Source organism: Musca domestica, unplaced genomic scaffold (genome assembly GCF_030504385.1).
Source record: "Musca domestica strain aabys unplaced genomic scaffold, Musca_domestica.polishedcontigs.V.1.1 57, whole genome shotgun sequence".
Taxonomy (NCBI): Eukaryota; Metazoa; Arthropoda; class Insecta; order Diptera; family Muscidae; genus Musca; species Musca domestica.
In genome coordinates this window covers 5,261,676-5,275,115 of record NW_026712358.1, presented here as the reverse complement: position 1 = coordinate 5,275,115, position 13,440 = coordinate 5,261,676, and the positions used below count along the sequence as shown (strand labels likewise).

General features: G+C 35.2%; 1 protein-coding gene across 2 annotated transcripts; it reads right to left on the bottom strand.

The window, feature by feature from the left end:
- Window positions 1-1,617: 1,617 nt before the first annotated feature.
- Window positions 1,618-7,322, bottom strand: LOC101894867 (heterochromatin protein 1). Of its 2 annotated transcripts, XM_059128704.1 has the most exons (5): window positions 7,174-7,321; window positions 6,761-6,954; window positions 6,572-6,691; window positions 2,516-2,627; window positions 1,618-2,451 (listed from the first exon to the last, which is right to left on the bottom strand). In XM_059128704.1, the coding sequence occupies exons 2-5, from the start codon at window positions 6,866-6,868 to the stop codon at window positions 2,165-2,167; spliced, it is 627 nt and encodes a 208-aa protein (XP_058984687.1). In that variant the 5' UTR covers window positions 6,869-6,954; window positions 7,174-7,321; the 3' UTR covers window positions 1,618-2,164. The 2 variants fall into 2 exon arrangements, with proteins under 2 accessions (XP_058984687.1, XP_058984688.1); XM_059128705.1 differs by lacking the exon at window positions 6,572-6,691 and having other exon boundaries at window positions 7,174-7,322.
- Window positions 7,323-13,440: the final 6,118 nt, after the last annotated feature.

Sequence of the window (13,440 nt, the reverse complement as noted above, 5' to 3'; positions counted from 1 at the left end):
AAAAATTCAAAATTTTAATATAGATCTTAATTCACTCTACAATGTGCCGCAGAAGGAATTTTTTTGGAACATGAAGTAGATATTTTCCGGAAAAATGGGTATAAATCAGTTTGGTTCCCCCAAACATTGAGTATCCCTCACAATTTAAAAAGTCTATAGGTGCCGACACACATTCTTGTGTTTGGAAGTTGCAATACTAAATATTTGGTCTATATAGAAAACATACATAATTTTCTATTGAGTACTGCAAAACCCCAACTTTGAAACAATTCCGTTGAAAAATATATAATATAATACAAAAACAAGTAAAAAAGTTGTAAGTTCGGCCAGGCCAAACTTTGAATATCTTCCACCATTTGGAACGAATTTGGCAATTCTCAAAAAAAAAAAAAAAACAATAAAATCCGTTAAAAATTCTGTTAAAATCTTAAAAATATCGAATGTAGCTGTTATATTATATCGGGAGGTACCGTTAAATGGGGGCTATACGAAGACGTGGACCGGCACAGCCAATTTTCTGTCTTTGGCTGTAGTATCCATTACGAACTTCAAATACCAAATTTGAAACAATTCCGGTGAAAAATGTCGCTAAAATCATGAATATACAGAATATCGGCAGGTACCGTTATATGGGGACTATACGAAGACCTGGACCTGCATAGAAAATCTTTTGTCACAGGTTGTAGTACACATTAAGATCTTCCAATACGAAATTTGAAACGACTCCGGTGAATAATGTTGCTGAAATACCGACTATCGGGTGGTACCGTTATATGGGGGTTATACGAAGACGTAGACTGCATACAAAAAATCTTGTCATAGGCTGTAGCACCCATTGCGAACTTTAAATAATTCCGGTAACAGTCGCTAAAATCATAAAAATACCGAATATTGGGAGGTGCTGTTACATGGGGGCTATACGAAAACGTGGACCGACATGGCCCATTTACGAACTTAACCTGCCTTTGCCTAACTGGCAAACTATGCATTTAAGCAAAATTTTAGCCTTCTATCTCAATACGTTCGAAAGATAACGAGATTACAACAGACAGACGGACATTGCTAGACCGTCTTAGAATTTTACGCTGATTCAGAATATATATACTTTGTAGGGTCTATTGTGAATATTTCGAGGAGTTACAAACGGAATGACAAAGCTAATATACCCTCCATAGAATGGTGAGGGGTATAAAAAACATGAGGATCTTTATGACTCGATTTCAAAAAGAGTATATAACTTAATGTACCCCCCACAGTATAGGGGAGGGTGTAAATTCGGTGCTTAAATCGCCCGAATCTAATTTTCTTCTTTTGCCAATACGTAGCCAGAATATCTAATCGTAATCCATTTAGTTAACAATTTTTGTAGGACTTTCAAAATACAAATAATTGAGGTTATTTCTTCGAAAAAAATTAATAAGGACGTAGTCTTCCCATTAAGATTTCGACATCTTTCTCCAACATTCACAATTCAAATTAAAATACGAAATAGTTTTCAAGCAAAAGTTCATATGTATGCGGTTCATATTGTGCCGCTATTTCTTAGTCTAACATGACCGGCTACGTCGAGGTTAGAAACATTTTTTGTAAATGAATCCAATCAAACAAATATTTGAATTTTTTACATGTATATTTGTATTTATTTTTTAAAAGCCACATCTTCATATTTTCGTGGTCTTTTCTTTTAATTTTCCGTCAATAGTATATAGCAAGTTTCCCTGGACTCTTAAACAAAAATGTGTATTATTCTAATTTGTTTTTTTTTTATTATTATTTTCTTCCACTTGTGGTTAGCGACATTTATATATATTGTATATGTATCTTATATGTGAATAAGTATACTTTGTAAGCGGATTTAAGATAAAATGCTAAAATAGAAAAAGAAAAAGGTCAACGAAGTATTCAAACATTGACTTGGAGAATGAGTACAGGGCTTAGCTCTTTTAGTTATGTTTCTCATGAAGGCATAATAACGATTTTCAAAATGATAAGTTGTTTTAAGAAAAAGAAAAGTGGAGGTTTCTTCAATATTTTGTTTTTGTTGTTGTTTGCTTTTGCATTACAATATAGGTTAAATTAATACGAAAAGTTAACGTAAAGTTATGTTTTTGTGTTATTGTTAAAAGAGAAATCAACACATCCTGTGCCGAACTGCATGGATTGCTCACTCTTCGTTGTCCGAATACCATGATAAACGTTCTTCATAGAATTTAATAACCATTTGGGGTATTTTTACATTTGCTACCGAGGCGGCCACCATTTCAGCTTGATCCACACCTTTGAACTGTATAAGGAAATATAGGCCTCCATTCGAATCGGAGGCTCCAAGAATTTTTTCAGCTTCAAGACCTTTATCGAAGCCCGTCAATTCTGAGTGTCTTGTTGAGGCATCCGAAACAGATTCATTATCCGTTTCATCTTTGCCGGAATCTGTGCGTTTCTTTTTGCTTCCTGAAATCAGAAAAGTGGTAGGTAAATTACTGGAATATGGAAAGATTGTTCGTATTCGTGTTACCTGAAGATTTTGAGTCCTCATTTTTACGTTTACCACCAGCAACGCTGGATCGTCCGCTGGAAGGTTCTTTTTTGCTCTTTTCAGTTGTTTTGGTGCTAGATGTTGAAGCAGCCTGAAATAAAAAGTAGTAGGTATGAAGTGTTAGTTGTGAAAAAGTTTTAAATGTTCAAAATGTGTGTATAAATTTCGATCTTATGCAATCTGGTTTTATATGGGACTTAATTATCTAACAAAGGAACTACTTATAGATAATGGAATGTGGTGAATGTGGTGTATTAAACAAACAATAAAAAAAATTAAACCATTCTGTAAAAAAGTTGGCCACAATCATCAAAATACTGAATATTGGGTGACTATAAAATAACCGTGACTTATATAGAAATTGTTCTATATTAGCAGAAGAACCCATCAAGGAATCCAAATACTGAATCTTAAGTAATTTCCGTAAAAAAAGTGTTGAAAATCGTCAAAATATCGAATATCGAGAAGCACCTTTATATGGGAGCTATACGAAAACGTGGAGTTATATAGACATAATGCTGTCACATGGAATAGAAACCGTTATAAACTCAAAATACCGAATTAAAAAATATTCCCTAAGGAAATGTGGCTAAAATCGTCAAAACTCCGAATAACGGGAGGTAAAATTATATTGGGGCATTACGAAAACGTAGACTTGTATGGACAATGTTTTGTTACAGAAGATAGACTCCACTTTGAATTATAAATGCCAAATAAGCTATTCCTCTAGAAAGGCTAAACTCATCAAAGTACGGAACATGGGAAGGTTCAATTATATGCGGGCTATAGGATAACATGCACATACATAGACTATTATGTTAGAGTGTGACTAAAACTATGTGACTATATTTTTACAGGGTTATTAAGACAGGTATACCCTTTTCGTTATGCACGTTGTTTACTTTTTCGCAATCTTGTAGGAGCCCGCAGATCAATATACCTCTAATTCATAATTCCTTATTTGAGAAATCATATGTCGTGCGTGTTGCGCGATGTTGGAACTACCTCCCAATTATTCTGCGTATATTTTCACTCTCAAACAATGCCTTTCGGTTAAAATTAAGTGAACATTTTTCTGTAATTTAATATTTTTATATTTTGTTGCTAATGGACCATACAACCTTTCTTTCATCAACATGTGCTTTATTTAGTAGATCAGGCTGGGGAGCCAATATCATTAAATTAGTTTACATTATCAGGATTATTGTAATGCTTTGTAATACTTTATTTTAGGCCATGAAGGCTTCTGTGTTACAAGTGAAGATATAAATAAATAAATAAATAAAATCGTCAAAATATTGAATATTCTGTTAAAGGGTTGATATATGGGGGCTATACGAAAACCTGAAGCGATGTAACTCATCTTCGAACTTGACCCGACTGCAGACAACTCAGTGTCAAATTTTAGCTTTCTATCAAATCCCGTGTGGACTCTAGCGTGATTAAAACAGACGGACGGATGTCTAAATTGGCCTCGAATATTATGCTGATAAAACGGTGTTCCAAACGGAATGACAAACTTTATATACCCTCCCTCCATACCATGTAATAAAAATAACATCAATTTTGACTAAATAACATTGCCTGCAACATGTGGTCGGTTGCTTTGCTTATCTATTCCGTACGCAATTTTTGAATTTTTTGAGATTTTTTCTGTATTCTATGATAATGTTTTGAAGTACCCTCCCGAACATTACTTTTTGATTTGATCACAAAGATCAGAATGATTTTGGTATATTTTCAGGAATATTGAATGGTGTCCAAAACACTTACGTTTGAAATATTAAAGGCCTTTTGGTAGTTATTTAGGTTATGACTTTGCTTCCGAAGAAAATGAATTATACCTTATAACTACAGTTGCCCAATAAAGTCTACATACAGTCATATAACATGCATTTTTAATAAAACTAAACCCGTTTCAAAAATTTTTATTTATCTAGCTTATAGCAATTCCAAAAATATTTAAAACAAATAATAAAAGAGGTCATACTCATAACCGATATGCAGTACACTTCGTAATATGTCAAATTTGGTGCCCAAAAAAGTGTACATACAGGATAAGCACATCCCTAACTTTCAACAAAGTGCCACCACAAAATAACTGTATTTTTTTAAGTTGTTTAGTTTCAAGTGTGTGTTTAATAAACGACTGAAAATTTTTAGATTAATTCTCCTTTTTGTTGTAAAAATGTCAGAAAACGTAAAAAAACGAAGCGAAATTTCACTTACGCAAAAATTGTTAATCTGAGTCGGTCTTCAATACAAACTGTTGTAAAAAAATTATAATAAGTACCAAACAACTGAAAATCGTCATCGTTCTGGCAGACCAAGCAAGTTGACCGACCGCGATAAACGAGATGTGATCCGCATTGTTACCGCTAATCCAAAAACCAGTGCAGTTGATATTGCGAAATACCTCGAAAAATTGAATGAAGTCTCCATACATTCTGAAACTGTTCGAAATGTTTTAAGAGCAAACGATTTCCACAGCCGAATCCCAAGGAAGAAACCTTTCATAAGTAAAGTGAATATGGCAAAACGACTCGACTTCGCAAAACTGCATCAAAATGACGATTTTGATTACTGGAAAACGTTATTTTTAGTGATGAGTCTAAATTTAATATATTTGGATACGATGGTAAGCAAAGGGTATGGCGGAAACCAAATACAGCGATGGATATGCAGAATTTGTTACCTACAGTGAAACATGGAGGCGGATCTGTAATGGTGTGGGGGTGCATGTCAGCTGCAGGAGTGGGCAACCTTGTGTTTATTGAGACCACAATGGATCGACATGTGTATTTGAATATGTTGAAAGCCAATCTGAAGAGTTCTGCCACTAAATTGGGACTTTCTTCAAATTGGATCTTTCAACAAGACAACGATCCGAAACACACAGCTCAGATCGTAAGAGAGTGGCTGCTATACAAAGTCCCCAAACAATTGCATTCGCCTCCTCAATCACCGGATATTAATCCAATAGAAAATCTGTGGGATTATTTAGACGAGCGTGTGCGAAAAAAAAACAAGATATCGAGCAGAGGACCTGAAAAGGGCTTTACTTGAGGAGTGGAACAAAATACCGCCAAATATCACACAAAATTTAGTTTCCTCTATGCCCAGAAGAATACAAGCTGTATTAGATGCTAAAGGCGGTCCAACAAAATATTAACTTACTTTAGTCGTTTAAATAGTTTAGAAAAACTATAGCTTTATTTAACTGTATGTACACTTTTTTGTTTTTTTTTTAGGCATTGAAGCAAGTTTTCGTTTATGTTATTACTTAATGTATAAAAACTTCATTACTTTTATGACGTGTATAAGCTTTTAAAGCTGTACTTATTCAATTAAACCAATTTTTCAATTTAAAAATATCGTTTCATTGAAATAACCGGGTTTTTTTACGTGTACGTAGACTTTATTGGGCAACTGTAGATGCCGTTATAATTAAAAATGAAAACTGATATGGAATTATTCTTTCATTAATTTGAAAATGATAGATGAGTTATTAACAAAAAAATAAGGTTGCTATTGCCGAATTTTTGAATAATGCTACCTCAATTGATCTGTCGTGAACACAGCGGTCATATTAAATAAGTCTAATTTTCAAACTTAAAATGTGTTTGAATACTTTCGTTCATTTAGCTCTAAATGAAGGCACTATATTACAGTTATTATTGTAAACAAAGCTAAAATAACTATAAATAACAAATATGGATAGGCTATCTTCTCTGTGAAATGTTTTTTTTACGCCACTGATCCAAATTTGAGATCTGTAATATGAAACCAGCAACAAGCGATTTAGGCGTCACCCTGTTATTCCGAAACCAAACTTCATACAATATCCCGCCAAAACATATACAAAACAACAACACGAACCCAAACCGATGGCAACAGCAGGGTAATAAATGTAAATTCTTTCATAACGTACATGCCCATACACAGCCTGTACAAACACACACACACGCAACAACATTCTGTGCATAAATGCTAAAAATGGAAAATAATTTTTTCAATTTTTCTTCCAATTCTCACCTCTTCCTTGGTTCTTTCCTCTTCGAAGGCTTGAATTAAATCTTGACAATCGAGATTTTCTTCTGGTTCCCAAGTATTTTCAGATTCTGGATAACCCTTCCATTTCAGAAAATATTCGATCTGGGATGGAAGAACGAAATCGATGTGTTGTTATACATGGTCATGCAAATTGAATTGCGTTCTACTTACCTTTCCCTTGCGTACACGACGTGCACAAATTTTTTCCACAACATACTCTGCCTCTTCGTCCGAGGAGCCACTGCCAGAAGCATCAGTTTCATTTTTCTTGGATTTCATTTTGAAAAATTTGTTTCCAACTTAGTACTGGGTAAAGGCGACAAGAACTCTGATGTGGTGGCTGCTGTGTTAATTAGTTGCTGATTCTGTTTTTTTTTTCGTTCAAACAAAATGTAAAATGACAACCCAGCCGGTGTTTGTGCAAAGAGCGTTGTTTTTTTAGAATTGCGAGAGGGGGAGAAAAAGAAAAAAAATGCTGGTCAGATAATGGAAAAAAGAAACTCTGGAAGCAACAAGAAAAACATCGAAGCTGACTTTGCTGCCACACTGTACATTTGTCTAAATAAACACAATAATTCACTTACATTTAACTAAATTCACTTTAAAATATTAAAAGTATAAAACTCTTCGTTATTAAATCCGCTTTTCTTTGAGAATTTGTCAAAATTAACAAACCGACGCGTGCAGTGACTGTTTTCGAATGTATTGACTTTTATTCTAAGGGATCACTAGGTCGACTTTTGACTAATCGATAAAGTGCTGCCAATGTTACACTAAAGAAGCAGAAGAGAAAAAGAAAATAAGAAAAATGACAATTAAAACAATTATTTATTTATTTTCCCCAATTCTAAGAAAAATAAACGCAATTTTGGCATCTAGGTAGACAGAATGGTAGATTATGTCTTGAGATTTATGTTGTGCTCGTTTCTGGGCTATTTTTACTTGGATTTTTAACAACGTAAAATCAGAACTCTTTATTCTATAATTTGTTCTGGAATGTTCATGTTTTCCGAACTGGGGGCCTACAATGCATTGTTCTTTAATAGTTCGACTGGAATTAATATCTTTTATGAAGAAATAAGATGAGAATTGGAAAAATATAAATATTTTGTTATATGCCTGTAGTCAGTCGAGGAAATGAGTCATCTAATTTCATGCTGATCATTAATCTGAGCTACTAATGCATGCGTTCGCTAGGGCCGTCGATGTCGGAAAGATGCGCGCAATACAATACCCAAATTGAAGTTTTTGCTAATCTTACACCGCTTAAAATGTATGTAAATTTTTAGTTGTTTGCTTATAAACTTCTTATATCCATACCGTGGAGCAATTACCAAGGTAATCTCAAGCTATCATTGTCAAATTTATACTTTGTAGTTCTTCCTTAAATAAGGGCGTATAGCTGGTAGGGTATAAAAGTCAAGGAAGAATAGACAGAAGACTGAGGCTAGGCATATTAATGTCAAGTTATAATGGATAACGACGGCAGGATTTTAGCGCGGCTCTGTACTCCCCTTATGAAATGTTACAAAATATGCCTAGCCATGACTTCAAGCTTCTTATGTACTTGCAGCTTAAGGGTACAAATACATAAGAAGCTTGAAGTCATGGCTAGGCATATTTTGTCACATTTCATAAAGGAATTACAGAGCCGCATTAAAATCCTGCCATCGTTTTCCCAAATATACGACACCAAAATCAGCATCAATGTAAAAGTTAAATGTGGCCCCTTCAATCACTCGTGATTTCGCCGGGAAGCGACTTTCTGCATTAAAAATATTCCCGGTTTAATGAACAATTGGAAATTTTCACACAAAACTCGGTTGCGATCACCTCCGCCTGGTAGAATAGGCTTTTATTCTAACCTTAAAAGTGAGAGTACATAAACAGCATGAAGTCTCTGCATGGCCTATTTTGTGATATATCATAAAGGAATGCCAGAGTCCCACTTAAATTCTGCCGTCGTTTCCCGTTGTAATTTAACATTAATATGCCTAGCCATGATGCCATGCTGCTTATGTACCCTCACCTTAACTAACCTAAAAATTCGCTGTATAAGTGAATGAAATGTCGAACGAGATTCGCAATCTCTTTTACACTGATCTCAGTTTGGTGAATTGGTATGAACTAGGTGGGCTGAGCATATGAACCAGCGCTCGTTCAATCGAACAAGTTCGTTCGTAAACCCTAATGTTTTACAAGTTAATTCATCAATATTATAAAGATAACAGTTCTAAGGATAACTGTTTCCAATCTCTTCCGATTTTGGAATAAAACTTACGGCATTCAACATTCTCTCTCAAAACTCAGCATTTTCAATGCTTGTTATTAATTTGATCACGAAATTATCCTTTATGAACTTAGATACCGACTTCTCATGCTTATGCGATGTCACACATGCACAAAGATTTTCATCGTCACGGCGGCGTTTAGCATCGGCAGGACATCACGCGTCATAATGTATAGGCGCTTCAAAGAAATGAAGTATAGAGACAATTAGTTAACCTTAAATCTTATTACCTACAGTAACACGCGTTTGTTGTCCGAGGAGCCACTGCCAGAAGCATCAGTTTCATTTTTCTTGGATTTCATTTTGAAAAATTTGTTTCCAACTTAGTACTGGGTAAAGGCGACAAGAACTCTGATGTGGTGGCTGCTGTGTTAATTAGTTGCTGATTCTGTTTTTTTTTTTCGTTCAAACAAAATGTAAAATGACAACCCAGCCGGTGTTTGTGCAAAGAGCGTTGTTTTTTTAGAATTGCGAGAGGGGGAGAAAAAGAAAAAAAATGCTGGTCAGATAATGGAAAAAAGAAACTCTGGAAGCAACAAGAAAAACATCGAAGCTGACTTTGCTGCCACACTGTACATTTGTCTAAATAAACACAATAATTCACTTACATTTAACTAAATTCACTTTAAAATATTAAAAGTATAAAACTCTTCGTTATTAAATCCGCTTTTCTTTGAGAATTTGTCAAAATTAACAAACCGACGCGTGCAGTGACTGTTTTCGAATGTATTGACTTTTATTCTAAGGGATCACTAGGTCGACTTTTGACTAATCGATAAAGTGCTGCCAATGTTACACTAAAGAAGCAGAAGAGAAAAAGAAAATAAGAAAAATGACAATTAAAACAATTATTTATTTATTTTCCCCAATTCTAAGAAAAATAAACGCAATTTTGGCATCTAGGTAGACAGAATGGTAGATTATGTCTTGAGATTTATGTTGTGCTCGTTTCTGGGCTATTTTTACTTGGATTTTTAACAACGTAAAATCAGAACTCTTTATTCTATAATTTGTTCTGGAATGTTCATGTTTTCCGAACTGGGGGCCTACAATGCATTGTTCTTTAATAGTTCGACTGGAATTAATATCTTTTATGAAGAAATAAGATGAGAATTGGAAAAATATAAATATTTTGTTATATGCCTGTAGTCAGTCGAGGAAATGAGTCATCTAATTTCATGCTGATCATTAATCTGAGCTACTAATGCATGCGTTCGCTAGGGCCGTCGATGTCGGAAAGATGCGCGCAATACAATACCCAAATTGAAGTTTTTGCTAATCTTACACCGCTTAAAATGTATGTAAATTTTTAGTTGTTTGCTTATAAACTTCTTATATCCATACCGTGGAGCAATTACCAAGGTAATCTCAAGCTATCATTGTCAAATTTATACTTTGTAGTTCTTCCTTAAATAAGGGCGTATAGCTGGTAGGGTATAAAAGTCAAGGAAGAATAGACAGAAGACTGAGGCTAGGCATATTAATGTCAAGTTATAATGGATAACGACGGCAGGATTTTAGCGCGGCTCTGTACTCCCCTTATGAAATGTTACAAAATATGCCTAGCCATGACTTCAAGCTTCTTATGTACTTGCAGCTTAAGGGTACAAATACATAAGAAGCTTGAAGTCATGGCTAGGCATATTTTGTCACATTTCATAAAGGAATTACAGAGCCGCATTAAAATCCTGCCATCGTTTTCCCAAATATACGACACCAAAATCAGCATCAATGTAAAAGTTAAATGTGGCCCCTTCAATCACTCGTGATTTCGCCGGGAAGCGACTTTCTGCATTAAAAATATTCCCGGTTTAATGAACAATTGGAAATTTTCACACAAAACTCGGTTGCGATCACCTCCGCCTGGTAGAATAGGCTTTTATTCTAACCTTAAAAGTGAGAGTACATAAACAGCATGAAGTCTCTGCATGGCCTATTTTGTGATATATCATAAAGGAATGCCAGAGTCCCACTTAAATTCTGCCGTCGTTTCCCGTTGTAATTTAACATTAATATGCCTAGCCATGATGCCATGCTGCTTATGTACCCTCACCTTAACTAACCTAAAAATTCGCTGTATAAGTGAATGAAATGTCGAACGAGATTCGCAATCTCTTTTACACTGATCTCAGTTTGGTGAATTGGTATGAACTAGGTGGGCTGAGCATATGAACCAGCGCTCGTTCAATCGAACAAGTTCGTTCGTAAACCCTAATGTTTTACAAGTTAATTCATCAATATTATAAAGATAACAGTTCTAAGGATAACTGTTTCCAATCTCTTCCGATTTTGGAATAAAACTTACGGCATTCAACATTCTCTCTCAAAACTCAGCATTTTCAATGCTTGTTATTAATTTGATCACGAAATTATCCTTTATGAACTTAGATACCGACTTCTCATGCTTATGCGATGTCACACATGCACAAAGATTTTCATCGTCACGGCGGCGTTTAGCATCGGCAGGACATCACGCGTCATAATGTATAGGCGCTTCAAAGAAATGAAGTATAGAGACAATTAGTTAACCTTAAATCTTATTACCTACAGTAACACGCGTTTGTTGTTGTTTGTGATGTCATAAAAATCCTTGGGACACATGCTGTTTACATTCGGAAAGTCCTTAGTAAATAAGAAAAATGTCCTTACGCCGGACAATAATAATTTTTTGGATTAGGTAAAACATCTTGGAAACCTCTTTAAAATAACGTTGGAATATTTACGCTATTCGTCAAGGACTCAACTGGTTACAATCAGTATAATGGATGGATGAATCGATTTTTCTTTTCAGTTTCGCTGAAAATGCAATTATAGAAGGATTGATTGGTTGTTTGGCATTAGAAAAAGTTTAACTGAAAAACTGTACAAATACCTGATTATAAATTCAGATTTGAAGATTTATGTATAGATATGAGGTTATGGGTGAGATGAAAAAACTGCAACCAACTTCAGACTGCTGTCATATGCCACTCGTCCGACTGCTGTTAAAATTTTTCTAGTGACAGCTAATTAGATTTTTTACAAGCATACAAAAGCATTTTGGTGAGAATTTTCCAGAAAAAATTTTATCCGTGATGGAATTCAAGCGTGATAGTGTGATTTTTTTATATTTGGCTGGAAAAAATCTTTTGTGTCTCGTACCATGGCTCGTTACCGTGATACTGGTAGCGTAGCCCGACGTCAAGGAAGTGGACGAAAGAAAACAACAACATCAGCAGAAATGATTCGAAAAGTAGAGAAGCGACTTGATCGAAACCCGCGTCTCAGTGTCCAAAAATGGCTCGTGAGCTGAACATATCGCAATATTCCATTCGGCAAATATTGAAAAATGAGCTCGGGGTGAAGCCATTGAAATTCCAAAAAGTGCAAGAACTTACACTGCAACAGAAAGAAAATAGACTCAAAAGAGCTAAAGAGTTGATTCTCTTGGCCGAAAGTGGTGAACTGCCGAATTTGGTTTTCTCCGATGAGAAAACATTTGTTGTCCAGCAGTTTGTAAACAAACAAAATGATCGTGTTTACTTGCCAAAGAGGTTAGGCCACCTTCGGTTTGCCACCAGAACTCAAGCGCCGGCTATGGTGATGTTGTGGGCCACCATAACAGCCGATGGTCGCTCTCCGCTCGTATTAATCGACCGTGGCATCAGAATAAATGCCGTATATTATTGCGAAAATATTCTGGAGGGTGTAATAAAGCCTTGGGCACACAAACATTTGGCCGCGACCTTGGACATTCCAACAGGACTCCGCACCATCGTACTCAGCACGCGTCCACCAAGAATGGTAACAAAATGAGGTTCCTCGCTTCATTTCCAGCGCACAATGGCCACCAAAATCTCCGGATACCAATACGTTGGACTATTGTGTCTGGAGTATTTTGCAAGGTTGGCACTAAAAAATACCAATTTGTCGATCACCTCAAGCAAGCGCTTCGCCGGGAATAGGCCAAATACCGCAGAACAACATTCGGGCAGCGTTCATTGGCCGTTTGATGACCATAATTCGTGCCAAAGGTGACCAATTCGAACAAATCTAAACTTGTTCTAAAATTTACATTTCTATTCTATTTCTATTTCCGACATTTTTCTTTCATTCCATTCTTTCATTTTATTTTTCTGGCTTAATATGTCAACTTTATTTGTTTATGTGTGTGTATTCTTTTCAATAATAAAAAAAAGTTGTTCACAAAATATTCAACTTCGGGTGTTTCAAAATTCTTATTGCGCCGTATGTATCGACAAAAAGTACAGTTTTTGTCGCGAAATAAACCATAAGAGATATGTAGAACATGATTTTGAAAAGAAATTCTGACCTTTCATTCAGTTTTCGCGGTTTTAAATTATTTATTCAAAATCAATGCAACAAGTTGTTTGCTTTTTTATTGTTTTGATAGTAATTCTGACATTACAAGCCAAACAGGTAAACCTCTATACTTGCAATTTTTTCAAAGTTAGCCTACTTTGTATTCATTGTACCATGGGTAGTTCTGCCCTACTTTGAATTTATTGTACCATGCATGGTACAATGATTTCATGGTAGGGCTATGCTACCATATGATTTT

Excerpts from the sequence above, each read along its gene's own strand:
- LOC101894867 (XM_059128704.1), bottom strand. The coding sequence starts at position 6,868 with ATGAAATCCAAGAAAAATGAAACTGATGCTTCTGGCAGTGGCTCCTCG. Across the intron at positions 6,692-6,760 it reads GTCGTGTACGCAAGGGAAAG|ATCGAATATTTTCTGAAATG; the intron begins GTAAGTAGAACG and ends CTTCCATCCCAG. Across the intron at positions 2,628-6,571 it reads AGGAAAGAACCAAGGAAGAG|GCTGCTTCAACATCTAGCAC; the intron begins GTGAGAATTGGA and ends TTTTTATTTCAG.